Genomic DNA, 27,104 nt, shown 5'->3' on the forward strand with positions numbered 1-27,104 from the left:
TTCAGAGTATTACATACAGCTTTAAAAATRTGTATGTTCATCAATTAGGAAATACAGCATGTTATTTCACTTACTTTTTACTCCTCATCAAAAAATACTGAAACCAACTTTGATTATAGTTTCAGAAATTATTATTTTATATAATTTTGCAGTATGGTGCCTTGAATAGAGAATCTAGAAAAAAAAACATGCAGACAGTAATAGACATTCTAGGCATTACCTTTGATTGTTTCTGACTTTGGTTCTAGAATTTAATCGCATGATATTTTTCTAGATAAACATTATGAAAGAGTAGACTGCTTAGGTGAAACTATCTTGCTTCCTTTTTAAATAAGGAGATGAAAACATGACTTTGAAGATGAAATTTTTGTTCTTTTGGATTGTAAGGAATGGTTATACAGGTGTTTGATATCTGTTACAAAGGAAATGTATGATCTACCTAATGTATCTTATTGTCAGAGCTGCTTGGAGTTTTCTTTTAGGGCATTTCCTTTCTCTTTTGTGAATTGTCTTCTTTCTGGTGTAGCTGCAAAGGAATTTATACTAATATATAAATATAAGCTTTTTATAGTTGTTAAGGATATTTGAAGATTTGATCCTGACATTTTCTGATTTCCCTTAGTTTTATAGATTTTCTGTGATGTCTGGAGACCAGAGTAGCATAGCCATAATTATCCTTGCTAAAATACTGTAAAGGTTATCCTTACTGAAATACTGTAAAGTTATAGAAATAGTCAAGGGTATGAGTTATGAGAAGAACTGGTTAAAAAGTCATACCGTCTGCTACCAGTGTTAAAAAGCATTACACGTTAAGAGGAAAGAAATCAAAAGTGAGTGGGGATTCTAATACTGATGGTTTAAATGACTGCTTTTGATCTTAATAGTATTCAGCAGCCTATTTTGTATCATTATCTTCTTTCATGATGCTCATTAGGAAATTGAACTAGATTTAACAACAGACTCTTAACTTGTAACAACTGCATCCAATTTTAGGCAAGATGTCTCTAAGTGCCCTTTTTAGCAAAATAATATGCACCCAGCATTCGTCCTCAATATTATGAGCCGCAGATCAAAGTCACTTTAGGTCAGTAGTAAAATTCTGTGTGTCTTTCATATTTCTGACAGGAGCTTGAGGAGGGAGTCAGCAGCCATCAGACCAGTGTTTTGGCATTGAACAGAACTGGGGAAGGAATTATACAGAAACTCTCGGCTACAGATGGAAGCTTCCTGCAGGAGAAACTGGCAGGATTGAATAGGCGCTGGAAAGCAATCACTGTGGAGGTCATGGACAGACAGCAGAGGTAATAAGTTAATCAGAAATTTGCATGTCTGACCAGATGTGATGCGGAGAATCTTGCTTAGAAGACTGGGAGAGACAGTGCATTCTCTAGCATACTGTTGTTAATCTGAATTTTCCTGACATCCAGACCTCTGTTCTTGAACTGCCTCCTAGAACCAGTTTCTCATAAATTCACCTGCAATTGACTGCTTAGAGAGTCTGTGTTTTACACAACCAACCTAACGACAACCACAACAACTCCTTTTCTGCAATTTTCCTTTGTTTTTAAAATCATTTTATTTCTAAGCCAGACTTTTTTCTGGGGAGAGTGGAAGGTGCAGGGGGTAAGAGGGGAAGGGGAAACAGACTAGTTCCTCTGACTGAAGTACTTGAACCATTAATATGTTACTTTGATTTTTAATTTTGCATTGTCTTGGAGATACTGGTTGAAACTCTTTTAGTGTGGATATTCAAGTAAGATACTATAAAATAAGAGGCTTAGCTCTACATTTCCAATTATTTTATCTGTTTGGCCAGGTAAATTCTAAACAAAATGATAATCCATTGTGAAAAAGTCTTAAATTTCTTTCAAAAGGTAGGAGTGCAAGGTTGTCTTAGATAAATACACAAATTTTCAGTGCAAACCTGAATATAAAGTTTCCCCTTAATGTTAATGAAACTTAAAGGATAAATCTCTGGAATGAATAGTTATTTTTGTAGGTTATTGATATGATTATACCTTAAGTCTTCTAATGCATTTAAAAATGAAATAACACTTTCATTAATTTAGTTTGAGAAGTTACGTTAAGGGATAGTTTCCTTGCAGAGTTTAGGGGCATTTCTGATATTTTCATAAAAAGCGATAATGTAGTAGCTTACATTGATTAGGCTAGAGGATGTTGTCATTATTGTCACTTCTGATTAATATTTTCTATAGACTTTTAAAAGTCTATTTTATACTTTTGAACTGGAATTTATCTATTTTAAGTGGTAGTATTAATTTTAAAATATCTTGCATTTTAATATGAGAGAAGAATCTTCTRAATACTAAAATTCTGAATACTAAAATTAACCCTTTAAATGCTGTTGCCACTGAAAGACATGCAACTCTTGCATAAGAAGTAGTTTAAGACTGGCATGCCAAGTTCTCTGCAGAAGTGTATGTGGGTTTTTTGGTTTTGTTTTTAAGGCTGAAAGGTGAGAATCAGCAGCTGATAGACTACAGAAAGAAACTTGCTGAGCTGTGTTGCTGGTTGGAAAATGTAGAAAATGCTCTGGATACAAGATTTACATTCAATCACGAAGAAAATTTGCAAGAATTAAAGGCAAGAGAGATTAGTGTGTCTGTGTGTGTATATGTATGTACATGTGTATTTCATGAAAAGTGTCATAATTTTGACTTTTTGGGCAGGAGAATTTTCACAGTGACAAGTAGCTCAAGAAAAATTATGTCTGTRTGTAACAGTTCTGTGAGATTACTTACCCAAGCAAGGAACATCTCATAATGAGGTCAGGTTGGTTGATAACTGTGTAATCTAGTCAGAAGATGGTGGCTGTGTTTCAGAAATAGAGAAAAAAATATATGATCTATACAACTTAGTTGGAATTTTACTCAAGCTAGTGTCACCATGTGACCTAATTTATAATTGTTGAAATTGTAACAAAAAACCAATAGTTTTAAAATGGTGCTAATAAGATCTAACTATAGCAGTGMAAGTTAATATTTCAGTGCGCTTTTAGTAGAATATATTAGAAACTTCAATAACTCTTGAGAAATTCTTGCCTGCAAAATAAGTTGTTGAAAGATGAGTAAGTAAACACTATTGTCACTGGACAGGTTAATACCTTGTTTTACATCTATAATATTTTATTTAACCTTTCATCAAACTGTAAAGGCTTTTGTCATTTTAAGTAATATGGGTGTGCGTGTGTGYGTGTGTTTTTCCTAATCTACAATTATTAAAGACCAGAAGAAGCACTGAATCCAAAAAATTTCGTTGTTCATTTTTAGAAAACAATTTTAATAAAAAGTCTACTGCCAGACCAAATCAGATGGAAAAACTTGAACTTCCAGCAAATCTGTATAAGTGATGTAAAGTATTTGGAGTTGTATTTGTCTAATCAAATTTAGACCAGTTTATGGTAATTGAGTATTGGCTTCTTGGCTACCATGAAAATTAAATTTTTGTTCTCATCGATCTTAATATAAATGGATACCTGAAGTGGAAAGTGGGATTAGGGTAAGGCAAAAAAGCAGGATTTGCTGGAAAAACAGAGGTAGGGTGTTATTAAATACCCTATTTGACAGCCCTACTAAAGCTTTGCAGGAACAGCAGGTATAGTTGTGGCTACATATGTTAAGTATAGTAGAATAGGTACACGGTAAGATTATTGGGCTTTTCAGACCCCTTCTCATATGCAGGGAAACTAGCAGAGCTTGCCTTGTTTTGTCTAGTCAAATAAAGAACAATGAGAGGGCATAGGATGGTGAGAAATACGAAAACATTGGGGAGAGGAGCTATTATTAAAGACTGGTATTAGGGAAGCAAGAACAAATGATACAAACTTACCAGTCAGGAATAAATATAACCTGGGAATGAGAATGAGATTTCTAAATAGAGATTCTGGAATGGCCTCCAATTAAAGAGGATATAGAGTGTAAAAAAAAATGAAAATTTGATTTGTCTTGAAACAAACCTTTATAAATTTATGGAAGACATGTTTTTGGTATAGTGCTTGTCATAGCAAGGTRCTAAACTCCCTTCCAGAATCACATAATTACTGAATAAGTTGAGATTGGAAGGGACCTCTGGAGATCATCCGGTCCAAAACCCCTGCTCAGGCAAGGACACCTACAGCAGGTTGCACAGGACCATGTGCAGATGGCTGTTGAATGTCTCCACAACCTCTCTGGGCAACCTATGCCAGTGTTCAACTACTCTCAGTGGAAAAAAAGTGTTTTCTTACATTTAAATGGAATTTCCTGTGTTTCAGTTTGTGCCTGTTGTCTCTTATCCTGTCACTGGGCACAACTGAAAAGAATCTGGCCCCATCTTCTGTACACACTCCCTTCAGATACTTAGAGGCATTGATCAGATCCCACCAAGCCTTCTCTTCTCCAGGCTAAACAGTCCCAGTTCTTGCAGCCTCTTATTCTGTGAGGAGGTCCAGTCCATTAATAAACTTGTGGCTCTTTGCTAGACTTGCTTCAGTATGTCTATGTCTGTGTTATACTGGGGAGCTAAAAAGTGGACCCAGCACTCCATGTGCTGTCTCATCAAGTCTGAGTAGAGGGAARGGATCACCTCCCTCAACCTGCTGGCAACACCCTAATGCAACCCAGGATACTGTTGGCCTTCTTAGCTACAAGGGTGCATTGCTTGCTCAAGTTCAGCTTGTCCACCAGGACCCCTAGAGCCTGTCCTGCAAAGCTGCTCTCCAGTAAGTTGGCCCCCAGCTGGTACTGGTGCATTCTCTCCAGGGACAGGACTTGGCACTTCCCTTTGAACTTCATGAGGTTCCTGTCTGCCCATCTCTCCAGTGTGAAGAGGTCCCTCTGAATGCCTTCTGGTTTATCCTCTGAGCTGTGTACTGTCTGYCTACTTGCTGAGGGTGTRCTCTGTCCCTTCATCCAGGTCACTGATGAAGTTGATACTGGTGCCAGTATTGGCMCCAGTATCAACCCATGGGGTACTCTGCTAGTGACTGGCCTCCAACTGGATTTTGTGCCACTGATCACAACCCTTTGAGCCTGGCAGTTCAGCCACTTTTCAGTCCACTTAATTGTTTACTTACCTATCCCATAGTTCATCAGTCTGTCTRTGAGGATGTTATGGGAGACAGKGTCAAAAGCCTTCCCAAAGTTAAGGTAGACAACATCCACTGCTTTCCCTTCATCCACCATCCACTTTCCAGGCCTGTATTCCTGACATTTTACTATGTACGCCTTGTAATACTTGGGTAACAGTATAAAAAATGGGATGGATATGATGTGCTTACTGTTGTCATTTGTTTATTTGTTCTAGTGCTTTTTTTTTTTTAAAAAATGTGATTTCCTCTCTGCAGTGCTTGTGGTCTGTGGGCAAATGATAGCACAGTTACTGGAAAGTCAGTGAGAAGTATGTCCAAGAGTAACCGCCTTTTTGCAGGATCTTAACCACATTTTCATATAAAGATAAAAGTCTAAGGCAGGCTGTAATTTTGATTGATGCTGTATTGCCTTTTGGATACAGGGATACATCCAGAGGTGATCAAACAGTAGCATCTTGTGAGATGAGAATCAGTGTGTGTGTGATATGAGGCTGTGGGCACCTTGGCTACTGTGTTTGTAGTTTGAGGGGGGAGGGGTTTCCTTTTCCACTAMGAAATAAATGTTGATATTTAAATAAATGTTTTAATAATTTTTTGATATATCACACAATTCAAAATGTCAACACTCATATATTTCCAGTGAGGAAAACTTTTTTTTTTTTTTTTCCTCCCTGGTGTTACTGAGTACATATGTATTCAGCTTCAGCCTGTAACTCTCTTGTCTCTTTTAGGTCTTAAGTGAAGAGATGGAAGTACAGGGAGACAAATTGGAATGGCTGAACAGAACTGAACCTGAAGTGCTTTTGGATAAAAATGTTGGTCTTCAGGAAAAAGACAAACTTTCTGATAGCCTGCAGTCTGTCAACGTGAGGTGGAATAAGGTGTGCATTTCTGCAACACTGATTACCTATAGTCGGAAAATAGTGGTGTATTTGGAATGATTATTTTCCTTGCCATGTAGATGTGATATGCAGAAAACATCTTGGAAGTCATGCATGCATGTGCATGCTGAGGAAATGTGACCACAGGCATGAATTTCTAATCTATGTCCACCTGAAAACCTAGTGGACATCTATCCATCAGAGCATGAGTTCTCCACTGCTTTAGATATTTTRTATCAACTTTCTTCTAAGTAGCTTGACTGAAAATACTTCATTTTTTTGAGGCAAACCATAAGACAGCAATTTGACAGTGTCAAAATAAGTGTTTGCTTTATAGGAAAACCAAATGGTTACAACTGCTGAGAAAGAAAACAAATGAAGTTCAGGTAAGGTTATTTGAGGAAAAGTTTTGGACAGTTCTCTGGGATTCTTCCTGAATATGAGTGGTGAAAATTAGAAACTGTAGTCAACTCCTTGGTCTCAGTGGWAACCATGTGAAAATATCTCATTGGTTGGAGTGAAACCAAATTTTTTTTCAAGCAAAGTCTGGAGCTCCATGTGAAAAAGGAAATTATTTAGGATTACTTGTTTTGATAAAAGTGTGGATCCAGGAGGTAAGAATTAGTCAGAAGAGGGGACTGTTGATAGCTCAGGGAAATGTTTCTTACCCCTCCAGTGCCATGGAAACAAGGATTTTTTTCCTTTGTATTTTACATTTTTATCACTACCTCTTCAAAATTGCAGGCAAATTTGTTTCCATTACAGTAGGGATTAGTGCTAACTCTTTTTTGTTTTAGTTTAATTYCCTATTTCTCTACCTTCCTGTCACTGACCGCATATTATGCTGTGTGTCTTATATTCCTTCAGAAAGCATTCAAATAATGAGTCATGGCTTCAGTACTTTCGGTATTAAAAAAAAAATGTAAACAATGACCTGTCTACAAAAGTTTTTTTATTTGACTCCAGTATTTAGGTAAGACATTGGAAGGTATTGAAATAACACTCTTGAGTACCTCTTGGCATTTTTAGTATTGTTAAGCTTGAAAAGCTCTGTGAAATATAGCTTTCCATTCCATTGCAGCAAACGTAAAGGAGAATATTTTGCATGTTCTAGTAAATTTTTTTTTCCTGTTGATGTAGGATTTCTTAYTGTTTTTGTTCTGATCTCTGCTGGGCTGTAGGTGTTCAAAGAAGTGCCTGACAGACTGAGAGAACTAGAGGTATTTGTTCAGCAGCCTCATCTTGTAACGCAGAGAAAGCATTCTGGTGAGTGATGAACAGGTACATGCTTCTACTGAGCTTAAGTTGAATCCTATTTGCAGTCCAAAACAATCCAAAAAGGAAAACTTTTTTTGTGAACTTAAGTGGAAATAAGAAATGTTGTATGTCAATGTACTTGGAGCTACCTTTATGTTATTAGGGAAAAGAGAGAAAGAACACATGGCTGAGAGAGAAGTGACTCTACAGTTCAGGTTTGGGGTGTTCTTTGGGGTTCTCCTAAGTTCTTGAAATGAAGAAGTGCTTTAGTAAAGCTGAGATGTCCTGATCAGGAGCTGTCGCAMCAGGTACAAAATAAAAGCCAGAATACTTCTGTTTGTGAAATCCTGCTTTTTTATAGATTTGTGCCTTGTGGTCATGCTTTTTATTAACTGAGATCTGATTGAGGCTTTTCCTGCAGCTGAGTATTTGTAAAGTCTCTCCTGCATGCAGATTCTCTGCAGTCCTATATAAATAAAAAAGTCATTCTATATTTTCTGGCTCAACAGGGACACACAAATTCTTTCTCATCTTCTAGCTACCTATTTTCCCAAACCTTGTCAGAACATAGTTTTTTTGAGGCAGCCTCCCTTGTATCAGATGCAGAAATTTTTGGAAAAGTTACTGGAGGCAGACCAGATACAGATTGTAGGGCATCTATGCATCTGCTTTTTTTTTTTTTTTTTTTTTTTTTTTTTTTTTTTTTTTGCTTGTTTGTTTGTTTTTTCCAGAGGGGGAAACAAAGGACAGCTCTTGCCTGAAAGGGCTAAGCTTTATTTTTTTTTCTAATTCAGTAGTGACAAATTAAATTTAAAGGTGAAAAATAGCTTTTGTTGTAGTATCAGCCTTTCAAAACTCTGTTGCAGCTTGCTTTTGTTCRTACAGGCTATTTGCTAAGTAAAGCTACTGTCTTTTACTGCTTGAGGCAATTGTATTTGTGATTGAGCTTGATTTAACTTAGTGTTTTCTTGGAGCAAGAACACTATCAAGAACAACTCACAGAGAAAATCCTACTGCCTAACTTATTCTTAAGCTTTGCAGTGTCAGGTTAAATGGATAGAAAGGCAGCATGGGCTGAACTTCCAGGAATCTGTCCCCTTGTAGGACAGCTGTGTATTGCAAAGTCCTGCAAGAAGCATCTATTGCAGTAGTTTGTTTCTTTGTGCTCAAGGGACCTCTGGGTCAAGAGTGGGAAAATCTTTCCACCAAACAATGCAAGAGAGGAAGACAATTTTAAAYGTTCGTCTTAAGTGAAATTACTGCTTTTTGTTCCCAGTAGAGGTCAAAAGTGTTATCTTTGGCTCAAGGAGTATTTAGCTTCACTCCATTGGATTTAAATGTTGTTTTGCCTTTGGAAGTTATGTTTTCTTCTTTGTGTTGTATTACACCTGAATCATTTGAGAGACTCTGTCATGAAATAAAATAATTACTAACTTAAAAAAAATGAAAAGAGAGAGGGAGAGAGAAAAGGAGTTGGGGTAAGCAGTTTTTGGTGACTTAGTTCCTGATGGTTGAAGAGTCTCAAATAATAATTTTGCTCTCCTTGTTCTGTAGATGCTGCTGCATATTTATAGAAGTTAGTCTCCTCCTTCACACATACCAAATTACRTTTCTTGTAATTCTGTGATTGATATTTTTTTCCCCCTTTTTAAACAAAACCTCAAAACTCTCTCTATTTTTTCAGATGTCCAAAAGGTGGTGCTAGTATCCTCTTCATTTGAAATTCCTGTTCAGACTCCGCAGGCTTTAGAGCTTTCTGCACCTGCTGATCTGGATAAAACTATAACTGAGCTGGCTGACTGGTTGATATTGATTGATCAGATGCTCAAGTCAAACATAGTCACTGTGGGAAATGCTGAAGACATCAGCCGGACTATTGCACGAATGAAAGTACGTGTTTTTGAGAAGGCTAGTGGTTTGGAAAATTGTCAGATACCTGTAACTTCTTTATTTAAAACACAAACCAGTAATGTTTAAAAAAAGTTTGAAGAAGACAAAAAATAATTGAAACTGACTGCAGTACATGCATAACTTGAAAATTATATTTGAAGCCCTGTAGTCATTCTTACATCCTCTTCCCCTCTACCCTTTTCTGTTAATTTTTTGTCTCCCTATGCGATCTATGCAATGCTGTTTTTTCAGTTTAACCATATAAAGAAGAGCTTCTGAGCAACTTCAGACTTGTTTGGAAGGTGATCTTTATGATCCACACTGTAGTGGTTTCTAATGAATTTTTTTGTATTGTAACTAGAATACATTGGTTTACAGAAACATACTAAAATGCTTGTAAGTTGTAACATTAAATATGCATGATGTAAATACTTTTTTCTGTTAATAGCTCRTGTTTTGCTGAGCCATGACTAAGGGCTGCATTGTGAGATGTATGGTACTGTTAAATTTCATTTTATTTGATTTGGTATCAATTAACATSAATGAAACTGTGAGTAAAAGCTGCAGCCTAAACAAGCTCTAAATTCTTCCTGTGGGTGTCTAACCTCACATGGAATTTGAAAGAATAACTTGGTGTACAATAACTTAGAAACTCTTTTTTTCTTTTAGCTGTGTAGTATGTGTAATATGAGGTTCTGGTACATTGCCATAGTTTTGTGTGCAATGCATACCGTCTAATAGACAATTCTTCCTCCCTCCCTTCCCTCCATCCAACGTTTTTTTTTCTTCTTCTAAATAATAAGAACTTAGTAATGGCCTTGGTAATGGAAAAATAACTTACGGAAGAGCGGAAAAGAGCTATTGGAAAATATTATGCAATGATTCCACTAACTGGATAATTTGCACAGTTTAACCCGTGCATCTGGATTTTCAGTAACTGTCATTCAGAGTACATTTGGGTTTTAAAGTATCACTAGAATATTGTGAGCATTCAAGGGCTGCATTTGTAAAATAATAATGGGAACAGTCATCTATCTACAATGATGCATACATGTTTCATCTGTAAATAATACAGATGCTGTGTTAGTTAAATTCTGCTTTTTGTACTGAAAAATCACATCGTAATTCTTAACAGATAACAAAGGCTGATTTGGACCAACGACACCCTCAGCTTGATTCTGTTTTTACATTGGCTCAGAATTTGAAAAATAAAACTTCCAGTTCAGACGTTAGGACAGTGATCACAGAAAAATGTAAGTTCCACCATTCTGTGTTTGCAAATACAATGTTTCTGTGACATTAAAGTAATCTGTGTATCTTTCTCTTAAAATCTTGATTTTGAACCTARTTGAAGTTGTCTTTCTTGAATACACTGAAAATGTAGCGATTAAATGGCTTTCACTGTACCAGTCTAATTAAAATTCATGTAAGAAGCATCATCACTGGTTTTCTTGGCTGGCCAATTTAGAAATATAAGAGTAAATATTTTGACTAAGACCTGAGAGTTGCTTGAAATCCTTATCACTTGATCTGTACTTATTATTTATTGATATAAAGAAGCTAATATTTCTTTTTATTTTTGTCTTTTACTTCAAGATGTGGTGCACTGAAGAGTTTATTATGCAAAACGGATGAATGCATGAACTCAGACTAACTTGGTGTTCGTACTTTTTTTTTTTAAACTCTTTAACTGAGAGTGTATTTATAAGTTACTGATATGTACTTTAAAATTGATTTTCTAATTTAAGGGTCTGTGCCCCATTGAAAATTTATTTTGCTGGTACTAGGAAAAGAAAAGATGCAACTGACACAGTTAGAAATCAAAGGGCTTCATATTCTTTGAACTCCTAAGCTTTACCAGTTGTTAAGATTAGAAAATTCAGCAGGAAATTTCAGTTAGAAGCATAGAGAATCTGTGGAAAAATGGAAAGATGTACTTCCCTATGTTCTTCTCTGCAAGGCAGTTCTGCTTTATTTCTGCATGAGTTTTCTTGATGTCTATAGGACTTGCTGCAGGCAATAATGGAGTTGGCCCATGCCTGCATTAAAGTGTCGTATGAGACAGTGCCTGAAATCTTAGAGTTGCAAAAGGTGTGGGTTAGCAGTGGGGAGTAAGATCCAAAGAAGCTAAAGCAACTTGTAGTGTCTCAGTTTCACTGTCAAAAGAACTAAATGTGGAAACTTAGGATAGTAATTCTGTATAATCTACAGGAGTCACTCAACAAAGGCAAGATTCAGGCGCAAAACATTCTTGTTTTTTTCACAGAAGGTTAAAAGAAATGAAGGAATTGTATTCAGACGGTTTACTTACTTGAGTTCCCCAATAGTCATGCCCATACAAGAGGGGAACAGAGAAGTGGTATGCACTGTCATGTATGAAACTTCGATAACGCATGTGTATGAAGATTTTGTGGCCTGTCATGAAACAGGGAAAAAAATGAAGATTTTGTTGTCTCTGAYATTTGCAAAAAAAAATGATGATTTTGATTTTCTTTTCAGAAAAGTGAAGGTGAAGACTATTTTGTGTACTGTGTTGCTTTAAACACTAAGAACTGTTGTTATGTCCTGCAAACTCTGTTGTATGTTTGTAGATGAAGCCTAATTAGTCAGAGAGCTACGACCGCAGAAATGAAGGAAAGTTTCCTTCTCTGAAACTTCCCTCTCAATTACTATGTGGCCATTGGCAATTAAAAGTACCTTCTCATCAGGAATTCTTTCAAATCTTTCTGACTTTGATATCAGACTAGTGCTCTTGACTGCTTTTTCTATGGACCAACCTATTGCCCCCGAGGGCAGATTCTTAAGGTTACTGAGAATTTCACTGTCCTGTTTTGCTGGAGGCTGAAGAGCAGGGAAATATGTCAGCAGTAGACAATTCTGTTGTAACTCTGACTGGAAGGTGGTTTTAATTGAGGTAAGATTAACCCAGGCCTGCAAAGGGAAAAACTTGCAACACAATCAAGCAATATTCTTTCTGTAATAGTAATGCTATGTAAACTTCAAATATATATCCATTTCAATCAACTTGCTATCATTGACAGCTGTTTCTCAGGCTACTTTCTTCTTTCCAGGTTTGCAAGGAGAACTTGAATGCTTAGATTTTTCTTTGTAGTTCATTAGCCAGCTCACAGTATCACAGCCTTTTTTCACTCCTGCTGTTTTTACTTTTTCTATTTTTTGTAAAATCACTGATTTCTCACAGCTGCTGCTGATTTCCTTTTGAACATACTATTTATTCAAACTAGAAACATATTAAAAAAATGTATTATTTTTACGGTGGGGTAGTAAAACTTTCTTCTGAATTCTCATAGTCAATATGACCTACACCATACCTGAAAATTAATCCAGAAGTTGCCTGTGACTTGAATACAAAGCTGTGTTACACAGTTCTGTTCAGCAGTAATACAGTTGCTCTGGCCAGTGAGCTCCACTGCCACAGCCTGAGAGCACTGTGACACTACATTAAACGTAGTCCTTAATGAGAGATCTTCCTCAGCAGATAAAGCATAATGACTTTGAATGCTTATAAAAGGCTTTTTCTCTCTCTCTCTCTCTCTCTCTCTCTCTCTCTTTTTTTATTTATTTTTTTTTTTTAGAGGAGGAGGGGAGGGTAAAGTCCACTTAAGTGAGTTTTAGCTTATGTGCTATCCTTGACATGTGTACTTTGTGGAAGATTAAAGTTTCCTAAATTCTCTAAGCATCAAGTATGTTAGTTTTCAGGTATACGAAGTAAAAAGACTTGCTTATTGRTAAGATAAACATAAGATATTTCGCATATTATCTACCTGTTGCTGCAGGTGAGTGAGTAAATGAGGCTTTTATTTTCCTGTCAGTAACAAGTAAAGATGCCATTAATTTAATTAAAAACTTCTGTTTAAAAATCAGCCGTGTAATGTGTCCCAAAGTTGAGATTAAAGTCACACAAGTTGATAGAGTGACACAAATTGACTTGAACAGACTTTCTTGCATGATCAGTGTGAAGGATTTGAATCTCTACTGAGCAGCAGAGTTTCTTCCCAGTGGGGGTGCAGACCACAGAGCCAGTATTTTTATGGCCTCCCTGTAACTGCTGAAATTGCTTTGTAAGGAGTGTTATCTTACTACAATACTTCTTTATCTATATTAGGGTAAGATAGTAAAATAAAAAAGATGCTTATTTTGAGAGTTAGATCATTTAACAGCTGTACTCCAGAAATTCAGATTGAGTTTTTTATTTTAACTTTTTTTCTTATGTTTGCTTTTTGACTGTTTTGTTCTGGCAATGTAGTGTGTTACTACCTTCTAGAGAGTGTCAAGTAACTCTCTCCCTCCCTCCCTTATTTTTAATGGTCTTTAAATATTAAGAAAAAAGTATAATGCTATTTATCTCTCTGGGACAGGCAGACTTGGTACTCTCCCTGACATGCTATAATTTTTTTCCCTAGGCTGTCATCATGGTGGCTTTTTCACCCTTCGTTTATTAAAGGTTAAAGGCTGTTGATTGATCATATAATGTAACTCTGGTTATTGAGAGAGAAATGTGATAGTTGAAGGAAATGGGAGGTGATCAATAACTTTTCTGTTGTGCTCTAACACTTAACTTCAGACTGTAAAAACTTGCAGTGAAATGAAAGCATTAAAGCAGGTTGTTACTTGAATGTTTCTGCCTTAGCCAAAGCTGTAGTGCAGATGCTGCTCTACTGGCTTCAGCACACTGGCCAGTAAAACTTATTTCACTCCGTGTAAACTACATGGGTATAAACAAAATTTATTTGTCTGTTCATTTATACTGGTTTCAGCAACAGCTGYGCAAAGATGATTTGCTGGTGTAGTCATCACCTTAAACTTGTGCTCCTCAAGACCCTGCTTTTGCATATTTTCATAGTGGAGCTGCARTTGACTGGCCTGCCAAATGTGCCTTCTTAAAAAGTAAAGAATCATGATTTTGAAGTCTTTCAAATATTTGCCATCTTGGGCTGGCCTGTGTAGACAAGAGACAGCCAAACACCTACATTTWAGTTTGCTTCTGTGAATATATAAACTATATAGGGAACTAAAACACTGAATACTGAAAAAATTTCTGTTCAGTGAATGAGTTGTATTATTGCATCTTGTCCTGCAAAGCAACTGCTAGGTATGGCCACTTGGTTGTTTGCCTGAGGTTTTTGATTTCCTGCGTTGTCCTCCACAGTGGAGAAGGTCAAGAACCAGTGGGACAGTACCCAGCATGGTGTGGAGGTCCGGCAGCAGCAGCTGAAGTACATGCTGGCTGACAGCGTGCAGTGGGAGGAGCAGAGGCAAGAAATGGAGCACCTCATGGAGCAGTCAGAGATCCGTCTTCGCATGCTCCTGCAGGCCTCCAAAGAGATGCTTGCTAAACAGATTGCAGATAACAAAGTAAGGCTATCTGTATGGGGTTTTGTTCTTCTTTAAACAGCTTCCCCATGTGCCTTTTTTCCGCTGTCCCCACTAGCTCCTCAGTCTGTGTAGTATAAGATTTAATTGTAAAATAGATTTGGCAATTCTTTCTCCTTTGGGGGAGGAAAGACTCTAAATTCTCTCTTTTCACCTCTCTCCCCACCCCTTTCCCTGCCCTTCCTTGTCCCCTCAGCCCTCTAATCAGATTCTCTGAGAATTGTTTTCTGGGGGAGAGAGACAGGTGGCATGTGTGCATGTAGYAGGTCTTCCTTTTAACATGTATAATTAAAGTCAATACAGTATAACAACAGATGAATGATCTTATGCAGAAAATTTGAACCTCAGACTGATAAAACTTTATTTATGTGATCACAGAATATAGTGTGTGTTACTGCATAGAGACCTATTAATGGTGGTCAGTAAATCCAAGGATGGACCAAGATATATAAAAATTATCCTGAATTTCACTTCTGATGGGTCCCTTGGACATATTTAACTTTTTCACAATCTTTACTGCTTATTTCACAGCAAACCTGCTGTGATAAATCAGTAAGTCTGATGTCCTTTGTTCTGAGGGCTATCAGGAAAAGGGCAGGCTACAGGAGCCACAGAATGGGAACAGGAGAGAGAAGTCAGTGAGGAGGGGCTCTTATCAGTGCTACAAGGAACAKGGCTATAAAGGAGTTTAAAAAAAATGTATGTGTATTCATGGAGGGATAGRATAGGAGTGCAGTTGGATATGGAAAGAAGTGGAGAGGTGCGGTCATGAGAATCCGTCACTGAACTATTGCCCTGTTTAATAAATAGTAAATTACCTGCTTTTCATTGTCTTTATTTGAGCAGGAGATTGGAAATGGGCTATTAGGACTGTTTGCTTTGTTTCTTAAGTGAAAGCTAACTTGTGCCTGAACATGCACAGGTTATGCATGAACTTAAGTTATAACTGAACATATGCATAATATAAGATATAACTAAACATTATATATTTTTTCTAGAGTTAGAAATATATGAAGAATTTGTAAGGCTGAGCCACGTTATGAATATCCTGCTACAATAAGTGACTATATTTGATATGTTTCTTCATTTTAAAAAGAAATTAAAAAAAAAATCCTGCTTCACACTTCATTTGTGTCACATTTAGCTGGTGGTTGTATTGTCATTCGCAAAATTTAAACGTATTCGTGCTACTAAAAATATGAAAGCACTTTTTCTTTCGTTATTAGTAAAACACAGAAAAAGATTTTTCTAGCCTTTGGCAATTCTGAAAAATATATTTTTTCTCATTTGTGCTTTGATTGGTTCATTGTCAGAATGCTAGTTTCTAATAGTTGTTTTAAGAGGGAACATATTCTAGATGAGATATATGTACATTTGTTGTAAAAGTTTTAATAATACTATAAAATGCACAATATGTGAAATAGTTTGGTATTAGTTTTGCTCGTGTATCTCATTCTGAATTTGTTTTTTAGGTGTTAGTTCAGGATTTGCATAGAGGTGACATCACAGTAGCTGCGTTCAATGATCTTTCTAATAAACTWCTTCGAGAGTATCGAGATGATGACACAAGGAGGGTGAAGGAAACCACTGACCAAATGAATACTTGTTGGGTTAATCTGAACCAAAGGTAATTATGAGCTTTYACAGAATAGTTAAGATTGGAAGATACCTCTGGAGAGCATCTAGTCCAACCTCCCTGCTCAAACAGGATCACCTGGAGTGTATTAGACAGGATTGCATCCAGGCGGGCCTTGGAGATCTTCCAGAGAAGGAGACTCCACAACCTCTCTGGGCAACCTGTGCCAGTGCTCCGTCACTCACAGGGAAGAAATTTCCCCTCATGGTCAGGCAGAACTTCCTGTGGTTCAGTTTCTGCCCATTGCCTCTTGTCCTGTCACAGGGGACAACTGAAAAGAGTTTGTCCCCGTCCCCTTGACAACCTCCCTTCAGGTGCTTGTACACATTGATAAGATCCCCCCTCAGTCTTCTCTTCTCCAGGCTGAAGAGGCCCAGCTCTCGCAGCCGTTCCTCACAGGGCAGGTGCTCCAGCCCTCTGATCAGCTTTGTAGCCCTCTGCTGGACTCTSTCCAGTAGCTCCATGTCTCTCTTGTSCTGRGGAGCCCAGAACTGGACACAGTACTCGAGATGAGGCCTCCCCAGGGCTGAGTAGASGGGCAGGACCATCTCCCTCGACCTGCTGGCAGCACTCTTCTTTCACACTATATGTAGCTGTTTTTTAAATGATAGAAATAAAGGATACAAGTTTCTGTATATTAGTATCTCCTGTCTGTATACTTAAAATTTTCTGCAGTGTTTAAGGTTTGTGTAAATCAATAGTCAGTTACAGTGAAGCTATTCTGAATTTTGCACGATGCAGATTCCCACAATTCACCTTGGAAGGCTTCTAATATGACTGCCAATGCCTGTTTAAAAAGAAAAAAAAATAAAAACAAGAATGGTACCTTTGTATTTTTGTGCTTCTGATGTGACAGTGAGTTTTATATGAATGGTTTATATGAACCATTTCTCAATGGAAATGGTTATTTCCATTGAGAGATGAGTAACGAGACAAAACTTTATTTGGCTCCTACATTGTGATGACTTGAGATAGAATAAAATTGTATCRATCTCTAAATGTTTTGAGACACCTAAGATGGAATTTTAAAGGAGTAAAAAGCTCCATTATTATTCAGTGTGATATACATACCTTTTTGCTATTTTTTCAGAAACCTTTCAGTAGACTGTGGGAAAGGCTTTGGCATATGATAAGCCTTCCTTAGCTTTTTCACTTTTGCTCTCTAAAGTGGGTCATAGGGATGCACTCATCTCCTGATTTGGTTATTTCTGATCATTCATTTGCATTAAGATCGAGGACTGGAGCATATTCTGCATCAGATCCTCCTCCCCTTCATCAGAATACTGTAATAATTTTTCCAAAATATCATTAATTTTATCTGGATTTCTGTCACAATGGCATCTGGGGATGAAGAAGGAATTTGATGGTGAGGGGAAACAGATGCTTTTTGGGTTGGTAATAATAGTAGGCTACAGATATTCAAGTTCAAACTTYTTGGTGTTTTTGTTAGAGGTAGCATAAAACTGCCCACCCAACTCAGGACAGGGGGATCAGAAAGGACTCTGAAGACCCCTGCCTGGATCCTCTAACTTTTGAATCTGCTTAAGAAAGTCTGGAATAATAAACGCTTGCTTTCTATTGTGTGTATCTGAAGCTTTCCTGTCATTACTAGGGCTACTATTTTGCAGCCTGTAGTGTTAAGAGGATACATTTCTGTTTTGTTTTTAACTAATTAAGAGAGCTGTTAAAGGAGAAGTTGGGAAACTGGTGGGTAGTGGGAGTGTGGAGCTGCTCAATATAACTTCATGGGGCAGCATAAAATTAGGAGATAGTGCATTGGAGGAACTTTTTCAGGGAAGTGAAGGCTTTTATGCTTGCTTTGATCACATTAATTATAAATTATAGTGAAGTATTTTATGCTTTGCAACATGAAGTGATGAGGCTTAATTCCAGTGATGGACTTCAGATGGACAGGGATTGCACATGGAACACGCATAGGGTGCCATGGCTTCTATAGGCATAGATATGTATTAACAGTAAAATACTTYAAAATTCCATTTTATTCTGGCAATACCTATTCCTGGAGAGTGCAGGAAGAGTCTTTAGTACTTCACCTGGGAGAATCACAGTCCTTAATAGCACCTCAATAGCGCTATCAGGAAGACTGTAGCCATGTAACTTGAAATTGAAGCAGCTCATTTTAAAAACATCAGCTTTAAGGAGATAAAGCACTTCTGCTTGATGCAGTATAAATTGAATATGCTATCCAGTGGCTATTTGTGTTTCATTTGTATATTTCAGAGGTGAAACTATAGTAATTTCCTCTACTTTTGGTGCCTCAGAAGTGGATTAYGATTGTCCAGATTGTCCCACATGTTCTTCATGACTCTTCCTTGATCTCACATCTATGTGCATTGCAGATTTTTAGTTTATATCTGAAATATAATTGGGTAGAACTGCAAGCTAAAACAGTGCTAGGAAACTTAAATACTAGAGATAAAATTTTTGTTTTTCTTGGACATGTCTTTGCTAACAGAATCTGTTTAGACCTTTTTGCCTGTCACCAAGTTAAGTGAAGTTGGCTGCATTTGTTTGGGGCTCCGTAGGTTCTCCTCACATTAATTCTTACCACCTAGAAAGACCTTCTCTCCTTTGAGAATGTTCTGGTTGTATCTGATTTATTTGAGAATCTGAATCATCACTGTTGGCATGGCAAGTAGTCTGTCTGCAGTACAGAACTCTCCGTCATCTATTTGTGACCTTTACTGGAATGAAATAAAAGTATTTGGGTCTGCTCTGTAGAAATGTTGCTAACTACTGTCACACAGATCCTTTTTTACAACACTCGTGTAACCTAGAACATTAGTTGTAAATCTTTTAATTTATGCTACTGGAATACAAATGTACTGAATGGAATTATTTTCATCTTTAATTCAGATGTCATGACAGCAGCAGGACTGTTAAAGGATTTAATTCTTCCCTTTAATTTCAGCTAARCACAAAGTTTGAGATATGAAAACTTTAAGGCTGAAGACAACATTCTTGAATGAATGTTACTAGGTATAATGTTCAGGTTGTCTCAATTCCTGTCTAGTGCATCAGTACTTACACTTAGAGATCTGGGTCACTTTTACTGTGTTTCATTCTTTGGGGCTTCTCTGTTTCTTTGAAGGTCACCTTTATTTTCAGCCTGTTCTTCCTGTTGTCACTCTTGTTATTCCACCTTTGGCCTTAGTCCCCTGCTAGGGAAGAAAATCCCTGCAGAGGGAAGAGGGTTTTGAAGTCAGCACTCCTGCTTTTATTTTGTGGTGTATAGGAGTGTGTGTGTGGTTCTTTTTTTTTTTTTTTCTTTTTTTTTTTTTTTTTCCCTCCCCCTCCACTCTCTCTCTTCTCCTCTTTTTTAGTATATTAGCATGTTCCAATTTTTGAGGTGCTATTTTGTTGTTATTTTAGACAATATATTTTATCAAACAGTCATCCTGAACATGCTTTTATTTATTTATTCCCCCCCCCCAAAGTGAACAAAGCATTCCAGAGCTTCAAGTCAGAGGCATGAATGAAGGCTTCTTGCCCCGTCAGTCCTTTACTAGTGGCCAAAGTTTGGGGAGCTTGAAGTTAGAATGAATGATTCAAACAATCTCACTTTGGATGAAGCAATGATTAAAACATGGCATAAGCCCAGTAGTTTCTAAATTTGGATTCACAACACTCTGTAATGTTGCAAATAGTGTCTTGAAAATTTGCTTTGTTATGTTAATATTTAAGAATGTAAGCTTGATAGAATTGGGGTTGCATCAGATTTTCTTACTGTCGTTGAAGGAAAACAGCTTTTCCTTACATCTATCTTCTGTTATAATGTGCTACCCACTTAGAAACTTCCTCTTGAATGATACCAAACACTCACAGCTTCYTTTTTTAAAAAAACACTTTTAACAACTATTGAAGGTCTTGATTCTGAATACAGTGAGTCCGTAATACTACTGAGCAATACTGTCACCACACTGTGAAAAGTAGGAAAGAAAATGAAAGGAGAATATGAGAAGGCAGAATACAAATAAATCAAGGTTGTTTGGAGAAGCTTGTTCATTTTTTTCAAAAATATCAAATGCTGAGTGTTTTGGCCTCATTTTGTTTGAAAATAAATATCACTTTGCCACTGAAATCTTATAGTATGGTTAGTGAGTGAACTCCAAATAAAGGTTGAATTTCCTAGTTATTTAGTAACAGCATTCCAGACATTAGCCCTGATAGAGGCTTCTCTACAGTGTGCTGGTGGGACAGTTCCCTYCTTTTTTGGAAAAAGGGATACTACTGAGTGGTAGCCTCAAATGAATGAAAACCAGCTTGTCATATTTCAATTGATTTTTAAATTGATGATTCTTAACAGTTTTTCATATATTTCATTTCAGTGACAAGGAAAAACGGTTTTATTATGCARAGATATAATCTGATTTTTTTTAGGAAAGATGTTTGCGTAGTTGATTACCAATAATAAAAGACTTAGATCTTAAAAAATCCTTTACCAAACAAAATCTTGTGTGATCATCTAGCTGGAGATCTTTTGACTGAAATTCCTTTTTTAAGAATGTTCTGTTTGGACTAGATGATGTTGACTGATAAGATGGTAATGTAGTATTCAGTATGASTGGTAGTGACAAAAGTCTTTGTTTTTAGCAGAGTGAATTGTGAATGACTTTTCATTCCTTAGCACTTTAACTAGTACATTATATGCTGATATAGGGAACTGTTTCTGCTAACTATAAAAGAAAAAGCTCCAACCCCTCAGTCCTTTTATTCCATATGATGTTTGTTTTTGAGGAAGAGCATTCACACATGGGAATAATGCTTCTAGCAGTTGGAGTAGTGTAAGTCCATGATTGTAGTACTAGAAAAACTAGATTTTTAATGAGTAACTTTTCTTCCACATGCTTTTAAAAAAGAACTATGAAATATGTATCTAGCTAAGAACATCTGTGGAATGCTATAGATATAACAATCACAGAAACAGTGATATAAATAATGATAAACTGACAGATGTATAATTTCTAAATGAAGAGAACTTTTGGGTTTCTCTTTCAATAGCTCAGCTTGTGATATGTGTAATGYGTGATGTTACAGAGGAAAATTCTGATTCTTGTCTTGTTTTCAGAGCTGTTGATAGGCAGAATTTCTTGGAGGCTGAGCTGAAGACAGTRCAAGCTTTGCACAAGGATCTGGAGAGCTTCCTCAAGTGGCTTCAAGAAGCAGAGACAACAGTAAATGTTCTTGCAGACGCGTCCCAGCGTGAAACTGCTACTCAGGATAGTGCTTGCATAAGGGAGCTTAGAAAACAGATTCAGGTAAGAAATTAAATAATGCTACTGTTGTTATTTGCACTTCTCCTCCTTGGCAAATGTTATGAAGGAAAGCTATCTAATAGAGTGGAGAGACCTGCAGCCTATTTTAAGGTATTTGAAAACAGCATTTTAAAAATCAGGAGTGTGAAGGTAGCAGCTTTTTCTTGCCAAGGTTTGAAATGCGTAGTCAATGCACATCTCTGGTCATCAGGGCTCTTAAAAAAAATCCCTGGCAAGTGACTGTGTTCAGGAAACATGTATCTGATTAAACCGAATCATACCATGTGATTGTCCAACTGAACAATTTAATCAAATTTCTTCCAGGGAAGTACAGGCCTGGGAAGTGCTGTCTCCTTGTCTTCCTTATCTTTCCTGCTTTCCTCCCTCTATTTTGCCAGTAACCTGAGAAGTTGTGGTGCTCAGTTCACCTTTCCACCCTTTCCTACTATTGCTGCCCAGCAGCTCCTGAGCTGAGCCTTAGTTGGCATACAGGCCACAAAGTGTGGAAATCGAAGTGTGGAAAACTGAGTAGGAGATTAAATGTTGCCACTTAGGGTCCTTTCTCATGTGTGGACACCTTGGCTCATCTAAAATGAAGGTAATTATTAGAAGGTAATTCCCTTCTCCCAGTCTGAGAAGCACAGACCATTGAGGATAGCTGGAGTACATCATCAGCTATCCATTCCTCCCTTTCCAGTATGCCTCTTTGAGGAGGCAGAAGGGGGGAGAGAGGGAGGAACTGAGTTTAGTCGGCCTTATTGAGGGAAGACAACAGTAAAGAATGTAGGGACCTGTCAACTCTTCTTTTTTAAATTAATATATTTGGGCCTGTGGCAGGAAAAGACTGCACATCACTGGTTAAAAGGATTTTTCAGTATTTTTCTGACACATAAATGTCCTGTTTACATGATGTGAATGCTGTTCATGTCTCTTCTTTCTCCTGAATTGTTTTGCTGCATTTTTTCTCCTTCTTTCTCCTAAGTGTTCTAATGCATTTTTCTCCTTTGATTAGTTTGCCTCATTATTTAATATASTTATTCTCTTTCAATATACACAAATTGAAAGGTTGGATTAGCTATAGAAATTCTGCACTCTGAGTTTGGGGTAATGCTTTTCATAGTCTAAATTCATGGAGTTTAAGTAGCTTTTAATGAATAAGTGTGGTACTATCAATAATGCTATTAACCTGAACATGTCTACATCAAATGCTGCATTTTATTTAAATTCRAAGTGTTTGATCAGGCACTAATCGTAAGGGGAGAACAGTATATTGTGAAGTCTTGAGTCTGTAGATGATGTGTCACTCACCAACTTTTATGTGGTTATCATCAGCCAGGTAACTCATCTGTAGAGATGAGACTTCTTGTGAAATGCTGACACCAGTCTRTAATGACAACACCTAGAAGTTAATGTATTTACTTTCTGTTGGCAACAATAAAAGTAGGAGTGCTGGCAGGACTAAAATGGGACCACAGAAAGCTAACAGCATGTGGCAGTGCAGTGTATAAACAGACTTATTTCTGCATTACCTTGCATTTTGTGCAGTCAATTACGCTGGAATAAAGCTTTGACTTTGCAAAACACTACTGTCCACTGTATGCAGCTGTGAAGGACTTGGGCAATTTGATCGTGGAAGATTGATTGCCTCCTTTGCTGTGCTGCAGGTTGGTTTATTGTCAGACCTGTGCTATGTGAAGGTAGAACAGCTGGGCAGGAGTCCCTGCTGCTCCGTGGAGAGGTCTGTAAGCCTCTATATAACTCATATTCTTCACCTACCCTGTGACTGTGCACTCTTCTATACATTGTGCAGCAGAAGAAGAGCTGTAATCACTTAACTTGGCTGTGAATTTACATAATATTGTGAATAGCTTTTTTTCAGTTACCAAAGTTGGGAGAGCACATGTCAGGCTGTCATAGTTCAATGGCTTCTGAAATGAACTATATCAACTTCTTATACTACTTTAAATCTAACCAGAAACTTTCAAATCAATGCACGGACAAGCTCTCAAAAAATCAATGTTTCTGTTTTCAAATATTTGTTGAAATGATCTTTTTGAAAGCAAATTATAAAGAAAATTCAAGCCCTCTCCCCTGCAAGGTTTTAAGATTAAAACTGATTAAAGAAAGAAAACTTCCTGTTCTCTCCTCCTCTTCCGCAGTATACAGTAACATTGTTCTTTGTTGTTCTTTGCTAAATACCTGAAGAAACACATCTTCTAAATTGAACTGATTGCAAGAACAATGTAGAGCTTGTAACTTMCTTGGCTCTATAGGAAGGCATGCCTTCCCCCCCCCCCCCAAGCCTTAAGCATTGAGGAAGAAGTTTATTTACCATATTTTCAGGCTGTGATTAAATCGTAGGTGAAATATCTGCTGCACACAGACAAAACATGATGGAATATATTTTGTTGTTATATGTCATGCATATTCAAAATAAGATCATCTGTTAGGCAGCTTTGTGTGTTGGGGGTGGGGGGCTATCGTCCATTACRTTGTTGGGGTTAAGTTGTTTGACTGCAACGCAAATCATTCTAGAGAGCCAGGGATCTGCAGATTGTTGAAGCCTTGTTTTGACTTTCACTGCTGCTTTCAAGGGTAAGAGCAGTACAATGAAAATAATCCTAACTTTCAGTTGGGCAGAAAGTAAGGTTGTTTTTGATTGTTTGTAAGCGAGGAAATTCATGATTATAGCACCAATCTTTCTTAAATCGTTCTGTGCCTAATTATTGCAGAGGACTTCCTTTCAGGTTACTGTCAAAACACTCTGGTCTGTTTTGGACACCATGTGTAAAATAGGTAGCAACCACCTACAAGCAGTTTAAAAACTAATTTGAAGAAAGATGCAGAAACTATGAACTAACAAGCAGTAGAAAGTAGTGCTGGGGTAACGTGAGTGAAGTTCTTTGCCTACGGGTGTAAAGATATTATTCAAAATAATTTGAAAGCTTTATTTTAGCATAAACTCAGATCAGCCTGACTAGTCATGGACTACTTATTTCCTTTTGAGTTACTGCTTGATTCAAGCTTGTATGTTGGYAAGGAGAAAGAGCAGAACTGAAAGAGGAGAGGGCAGGAGTGGACTGGACCCTATTACATACAACAAAGTTTTGAGCTCTTGCTCTCCTCTCTCCTAGGTTTTTGCCAAGAATGTTTATTAACAGGACATCAGCTAATGTTGATAGGCCAGGATTGGAGGGAAAGGAACATGGTTTTAGTGAGAGAGTAGATAAGCCAAAAGTAATTGAGTATAGGGGAACAGTTCAAAGAGGTGGTGGAGATGAGGAAAGAAGCAGAGGCTGTAGAGGTCAAGAATACACAAGGTGAGATTTTTAAATATAGAATGAAGTGAATGCCCTTGATACTATGTTTGGTGCTGGAAAGATCAGAGAGAGAACAGTTTACAAGGAAAGCAAGTTTGATGTGAGGTCTGGTATAAAAATTGACTGAATTCTAGAAATGAACTGGGAAGATAAGGATGAGAAGGTTGTGCTAACAGAGTTGAATAGGAACATATTTATGTAGCAATGTACACATTAAATAATGTGATTACTTGGAACAGTCTCTTTAGATTCCAAATTTATCCAAAAACCTCTTGTTTTAACTTTATGATATCATTAAGGAGAAGTGTTTAACTTAGGAGCAGGTGACTTTTATTTAGATCTTTATTCAGCTGATACTTTAAAGTAAAGCTGCAATAATCATCATCATCATCATCTCCTTTGTCTTGTGCTATGTATTTAGTTCTTTTTGTGAAAACAGTGGCTTGCATCCTCTTCTGCAGAGCATTCAGTCTTGGAACATAGCTCACAGATGTTCCTTGTTTTCTATCTGTTCTGAGGGGCAAGTAATACATATCTATTAGCAATCCTAGGGCAGGGGAAAGGGCTCAAAGCCTCAGCTTGAGAACACAAGTAGTAGCTTCATATTTTTATTCATACCTGTTGATGTAACTTACTACAGGATAGGATTTTTATTTAGTTAGTTTTACATTCTATTATAGAAAGTGATTATCAGACTTGGTGTTGTTTCCCTTTGGGATCTTGGTAGCTAGAAGCTGTGTTAATGCACCTAATTAGTTTATATGGTGAATGTCTTTCCTTTCTCATTAGACTGTTTTTAAGATGAGTTTGAGAAGATCCAGTGGGGTCTTGGTTTTGATTGATTTTTCAGTAATGCTGTGATGCATCTTATCTGTGTTGAGACAGTCAACCTCTCTTTTACTCTCTGTTCTTAATGCCTACTCTGTTGAAAATGGCCTCCCTGAATGTTTGCTCTAGCAGCCCCTCTGATACACATTAAAATATATTCATCGTTAGCACCTTTGGGAGTAGTAAGAAATAGCTTTCTCTGGTTATGCTGCAGTATCACCACACCTAGGGGTATGTTGGCTGTATTACACTGAGAGTGCAGAGCTGGTAGCAAAACACTTTCATGTTCTTGAATGTCCTATTCTTATGTGGCTTAAACAATAATGCTCTGTTATGGGAAGATGTTAGTGCTCTAAATTCAAAGCTGCCAGAAAAGGAGTGGCACAATTGGATGCTTTAAATTTGTCAAAATCCAATTCTTTCMTAACAAGTCATATAGGAGAAGATTCTAACTGGAAACAGCTCCTGAAAAACGTTCCTACTTTGTGGTGTGAGTGAGAATTCTTTGAGATCTCTTTGGCTAAACTGGCTTTAGGAGAGTTTTTGTAAGAGAGAGAGGTTTACCCCCTGCAGTTTTGCCTTTTGTATTGGATAATCTAGTTTTAAGAAGTGCCTGAGTGTAATTTATTAGCCTTTAATGTATGGCTGATAGAATTAGGGCAGGTATCCCTTTGCTCCTCTCTCCAGATTTATAACACAGTCTGTTGTTCACTCACTCTACAGCTCTGCCAGAGCTGCATTTAGTGTGAGAGCGAGAGCATCCTTTTCCAGAGTGAAGGAGCAAATACTCAGTCTCGATAAAAAGCAGCTGCTACTAGGGAGGAACAACGGTTTGACACATTGGAGCTSTCTTCCTGAAGGAATTTCTTTTTCGTTTCTGCAGCTTTAATGTTTAAATTAATAACCTTTTCTGGCTGTTCAGTGCACTCCTGAACGGTGGCAGACACTCGGCTGCTCAGCAACTTCATTTACTCCCTGCACATGCAGAGCTGAGCAKTATTGGCTAGGATAATCTGTGAAGGTTTTGAGGGKTTTTTTGTGTTTTTTCTTGGGGTTATTTTGTGAAAGAAACTTATGCTCTATCAACGTCCTTTGCCTTTGAATCGTATAAAGCCTGTAGCTCTCAAAAGCAGTCCTGGAAGAGAGCATGCTCAGAAAGCTGGCAAATCATTGTCCAGTGACCGGGAGGAAATGATAGTTGCTCTTCATTTATAATGCAAATTCTGAGGTGTCTTCAGAAGTGTGGCAAACTTAAAATGATGGCTGTGGTGAGAACGTCTCTGCAGAAAGTTGTGGTTTTGTTGCATCGTTTACAGAGGATGGCAGTTTCTTCTCCGCGTTACCAGAAGCTTTGTAAGGTAAGAAATGCAAGACCAGTATCTTGAGAGTACCTAAAGCTGACTCTCTCATCTTTTACAGATAACAGGAAAAAGTCAAAGGGGAAGATGGGTCTTAAAAGTATCTGAGCTGTATAGTGTGTTTTGTAAAGCTGAAATGTTCTATGGTTTGTATTTTGCTGAAGAATGCAATATA

General features: G+C 37.3%; 1 protein-coding gene across 1 annotated transcript in view; it reads left to right on the top strand.

Moving 5' to 3' along the window:
* The window catches only part of UTRN (utrophin), a gene marked incomplete at its 5' end in the record, with an annotated part of 298,945 nt that overhangs the window by 45,220 nt on the left and 226,621 nt on the right, over positions 1-27,104 (top strand). The window contains 9 exons of the mRNA XM_085310498.1: positions 1,126-1,301; positions 2,469-2,604; positions 5,821-5,970; positions 7,152-7,236; positions 8,912-9,117; positions 10,253-10,370; positions 14,288-14,493; positions 15,984-16,138; positions 21,237-21,426. Coding sequence (XP_085166624.1) covers positions 1,126-1,301; positions 2,469-2,604; positions 5,821-5,970; positions 7,152-7,236; positions 8,912-9,117; positions 10,253-10,370; positions 14,288-14,493; positions 15,984-16,138; positions 21,237-21,426 — 1,422 coding nt within the window. The remainder of the gene's footprint in view (positions 1-1,125; positions 1,302-2,468; positions 2,605-5,820; positions 5,971-7,151; positions 7,237-8,911; positions 9,118-10,252; positions 10,371-14,287; positions 14,494-15,983; positions 16,139-21,236; positions 21,427-27,104) is intronic.

The sequence above is a fragment of the Rhea americana genome, unplaced genomic scaffold, assembly GCF_003343005.1.
Source record: "Rhea americana isolate MKP2758 unplaced genomic scaffold, rheAme1 scaffold_108, whole genome shotgun sequence".
NCBI classification, from domain to species: domain Eukaryota; kingdom Metazoa; phylum Chordata; class Aves; order Rheiformes; family Rheidae; genus Rhea; species Rhea americana.